At 36.1% G+C, this 4,533-nt stretch overlaps 1 protein-coding gene across 1 annotated transcript; it reads right to left on the bottom strand.

The window, feature by feature from the left end:
- Positions 1–1,292: 1,292 nt before the first annotated feature.
- LOC142466959 (uncharacterized) lies at positions 1,293–4,302 on the bottom strand. The gene is made up of 3 exons (XM_075572612.1): positions 4,150–4,302; positions 2,681–2,758; positions 1,293–2,317 (listed from the first exon to the last, which is right to left on the bottom strand). Exons 2-3 carry the CDS (start codon positions 2,727–2,729, stop codon positions 1,293–1,295), a joined length of 1,074 nt encoding a protein of 357 aa, XP_075428727.1. The 5' UTR covers positions 2,730–2,758; positions 4,150–4,302.
- Positions 4,303–4,533: the final 231 nt, after the last annotated feature.

Below are 4,533 nucleotides of genomic sequence, written 5' to 3'. Positions count from 1 at the left end.
ACCAGTGTGTGAAAATATTTCTTAGCCAGGCATATCAGTAAAAACACACCTGCAAAAAGAAATGTTTTTTCCCCGCTTACATTTCTGTGTGTATGTGAAAGTCTGGTTAACTCCCTGTCTGCATGAGTTTAAATACGTGTGTATATATATATATATATATATATATATATATATATATATATATATATATATATATATATAAATATATCTCTTATAAAAATATATATATATTTATATATAATATTTTATTTTTTTTTATATTGCAGGAGTACACACAACATTGATGGCATTAAGTATACCTTGTATGAAACCTATTTAAATGGTGAGAAACATGATTGAATTAAGTAATAAACATTTGTTTAAGCACAATACTGTTAGAGTCTCATACTTAGGATATTTCTCAAACATTAGGCCTGTATTATTAAAATAGTGTGCTTTCACAAGGAAGCATGAAGTGTATTAGTTTGTGTATACCAGTTTATATAGTACTATATATATATATATATATATATATATATATATATATATATATATATATATATACACACATATATACATATATATATACACATATATACATATATATATACACATATATACATATATATATACACATATATACATATATATATACACATATACACATATATACATATACATATAGACATATATACATATATATATACACATATATACATATATATATACACATATATACATATATATATATACACATATATACATATATATATATACACACTCACACACTCACACTCACACTGTGTGTGTGTGTGTGTGTGTGTGTGTGTGTGTATATATATTATTATACATTCTGAGATGTTATAGAAACGAACACACAACTGATTAAAGGACAAAATTACAATGGCCAAGCAAGGCAAAGGTAAGTAATAATTTACACATAATCCTGCTGTACACGTACAAGAAAGATGTTTGCAGTTACTTAGGTGTTTTAATAATTGCATGTGACTAATATGCATATGCAATTCTTACATCAATTAACACACCCAAATGCAATGTTTTGCTGCAAAGTCAATGGCAGCTTCTCTAAACTTAGCAACTGGCTCCTGGTGGACCATTACTGAACAGACGATTACAACATAAATATTTATAACACAATTAATTATGAGTGTTAACATTTCCAAAACTTCACGTGTACAAGAACATAGTTGAAAGTTTGGAAACAACACAGTCTTCAGCATACATACAATAGTAATTAGATAATCTGAAGTCAACAAAACAAGGCCAAAGACATATTTTCTGAATTATAACATTTATTTTTTTTGTTCCTTTTGCGAGCGAGTAACAGGCCTGCTTGTTGTCTCTTGAATTTTCCTTTTTCTTTTGCCACCAACTTTAGGCACAACAGAGCCACTTTGAGTGGCCTCTGGCACTTCACGGGCAGGGCTTGTGGCCAGTGACTGTTCACCTACGGGGCTTGTGGCCAGTGACTCACCTACAGGGCTTGTGGCCAGTGACTCACCTACAGGGCTTGTGGGCAGTGATTCACCTACAGGGCTTTTGGGCAGCGATTCACCTACAGGGCTTTTGGGCAGCGATTCACCTACAGGGCTTTTGGGCAGCGACTCACCTACAGGGCTTTTGGGCAGCGATTCACCTACAGGGCTTTTGGGTAGTGACTGTTCACGGACAGGGCTTGTGCCCAGTGACACATGTGAGCAAGTTGGTAGACACTGCACAAGTGATGGTTGGTCTGTTTCATGTGTGTCTTGTTTTGTTTTTGTCGCCTCCTTTGTAGGTGTCTGCTGCTGAATTTGTACAGATGGCAGCGGTAGGATGTCATCAGGAACCTGCACAGCAATGTCTGCTACTTGACCGGTAACATTTGGGCCTGGTGAATGAATATCAGATGAATGTGGTGAAAACTGACCTGCATGAACAGATCCTGGCTGGGAGGTGTTGAATTGTGGTACATTAGTCATTCTCCAGTAATTAGCTTGTGTTTGCTGAACAACTAATGCTTCGAATGAGGTGTTGATTTTTTGCAACTGTTTAGGCACTTCAATGAAGACTCTGTGGAGATGTGCCAATTGTGATACTGTTTCTTCCTGCAGTCCAATCATCCTTTCCAGCACTGTCATCATGTCTGAATGGCGACGATTTTCTGCGTCCACTATTTTTCCCTCTGAAGCTACAATTGCATCGTATGTGGAAGTTGATGGACGATTTGGCGGTACAACAGTTTCTATTGGCACCTCTTCATGGTCACATGATTGTATTTCAGTCTCTTCTGTGGCGTCATCCTCATCATACTCATCATCCTCATCACCATGATGTTCTAAAAAGAAATGTACACATTATTAAATGGCATGTTAATGTATGCTGTGTTACTATGTAATTGTACTGTGTCCTAAGTAACACCTAACATGTTAGCATACGTTTTATAACCTCATTAAAAACTACCTTGACTTACGAATAATGTTTGGACTCAGTATGAAATATGAATGAATGAAAAGTTGCTCTAAACTCAGAAGTCCTACATGATAATTAACATCACTAACACAATACATGTTGCCTTACACTTAATTTTCACTGACACTAAGTAATCCTATTTAAAGAAGATGTGCAAAACAAATAATGCACATGACAACATAACATATAGAAGAGCACATATTATATGGCCAGCAAATGATACACTCACCTTCTAGTAGTGTTGAGCTGGCTGACCCAGGTGAAGACACTTGTTCCATCTCAGGTGACACATGTCCTCCAGGGGCAACTATATATAACAATAACATAAGTTTTACATTTACATGTGTAAATATTGAACAAACACTTATTGTATGTTCTGTATTTATGATTAACTAACAACATCAGTTCCTTAACCGAAAATGTGTGTGAAAGTGAACATAAATAGTTGTAATAACACTGTACATGCCTGTGTACTTAGAATTTTTGAGTTCCCTAACATACAACATACTATGTTTCTGCAGTAATGCGTGAGGATAAATAGATTAAATGAGTACATAAAAATCATATGTTGTGTAGTGATATCAGTATCATAATGTACATAACTATCATGAGATGACCATTCACAATGGTTATCATGAAGGTGGTCATATTGCAAAAAGTGTTGTTTTTGGTAGAGGATATGTGTGGTACATTAATCGAAGATGTGGCACACCTGAATGTGGCTGTGACTCAACAAGACAACACATGCAGTGTGTGATAATGTGTCTTTCATAGTAGTTCAACTATAGATATGAGTGAACTAATGTGTGACGTACGCTTTGATAAGTAATGAGTTGTTGGGGCATTTAGTAGCTAGAGTTAAGCTTTCAAATGAGTGTGATTAACTTCAGTTGTGCTATTCAGGTTGTAAGAAAGGTATTCCCTTCCCCAAAAAGCCTAATCAGCCACACCTTTCAATGACTTGAAACAGGTGCAAATGGTGTGAACTAAGTTGACCGTGAAATGAGGCTGTAATTAGTGTGTGTGCTGAACCCCACCCCCTCTGTTGAAGTGTATGCTGTGATGAGATATTAATTGCAGCTGCTTTAACACAATGGTAGATGAGCTAAGTAGTCATCTGCAGTGTTTAAGTTATGAAAACAATGACATAACATATGATACGTGTGCCTCATTATGCTGTCTGTATATGACATAAAGCAAAAATGGACCTTTTCATAAGCAACTATAGATGTGTTAGTGCCAGTGATGTTTGTAGGCCGTTACATGCAATTTCTTTGATGCATGCTTAAAATAGGCAGTAATGTCATGTTTGTCGGAGTAAAATCAATAAAATACACAATAATATGATACATATTTCTGTTCTGTACCTGTAGCTACTAATAATTTCTCATGAACATGTGTTACACATGTGTACTACCCTGTTGTTCCCCATCTTCGCCCACCATCAATTGCTTCCACTGCAGCTATGCATTTTGGGAATTCACATGTAAATGAGCACGCAATGGCACGTGCTATATTAGTTACTGCTTTTAGTAGGACTACTACATATATGTCTATTTTGAGATATATATATACAGAATCAGACATATACATATATAGATGCAGGTATGCTTATATTGTGAAGACAGTATAAAAAGCAGTGTAAATATGCAAAATAAGTGTAAGCAACGACACGCCTAGTACAGTAATATTTATCACCTGCTGGAAATTGTGACGGATAAATTCCAATGTCACGGTCACCAGCCAAGCCTTCCACGACGACGGTAAGTAATTTTGGCCGAAGCAGCTCCTCCAATGGAGTCAATATGAGACGTTGTGATGTGGGCCCACCTCCAGTGCCAGTAGCATGCACGCGTTGGTCTTGTATTTTCTTTTTCAATTTGGACCTAATATCATCAAATCTTTTCCGACAATGATACTTGTCCCTGACACTATTCCCACAGGCATTGACACCAATGACTATTGTGTCCCACATTTCTTTTTTGCTTGCTGCACTTGTCCGCCCTTGAAAAACATATAAAAGATATGAGGTAAATTAATAATAATATAAGCACCAGTTTCCTACACTGCTAGCTGTTCCAA

This window comes from Ascaphus truei, chromosome 15 (genome assembly GCF_040206685.1).
Source record: "Ascaphus truei isolate aAscTru1 chromosome 15, aAscTru1.hap1, whole genome shotgun sequence".
NCBI lineage: Eukaryota > Metazoa > Chordata > Amphibia > Anura > Ascaphidae > Ascaphus > Ascaphus truei.
The sequence above is the reverse complement of the archived record's forward strand: the minus strand, read 5'-3'. Positions and strand labels throughout refer to the sequence as shown.

Coding starts and splice junctions, on each gene's coding strand:
- LOC142466959 (XM_075572612.1), bottom strand. CDS start 2,729: ATGGAACAAGTGTCTTCACCTGGGTCAGCCAGCTCAACACTACTAGAA. Junction 2,318..2,680: donor CAGCTCAACACTACTAGAAG/GTGAGTGTATCA, acceptor ATTTCTTTTTAG/AACATCATGGTGATGAGGAT.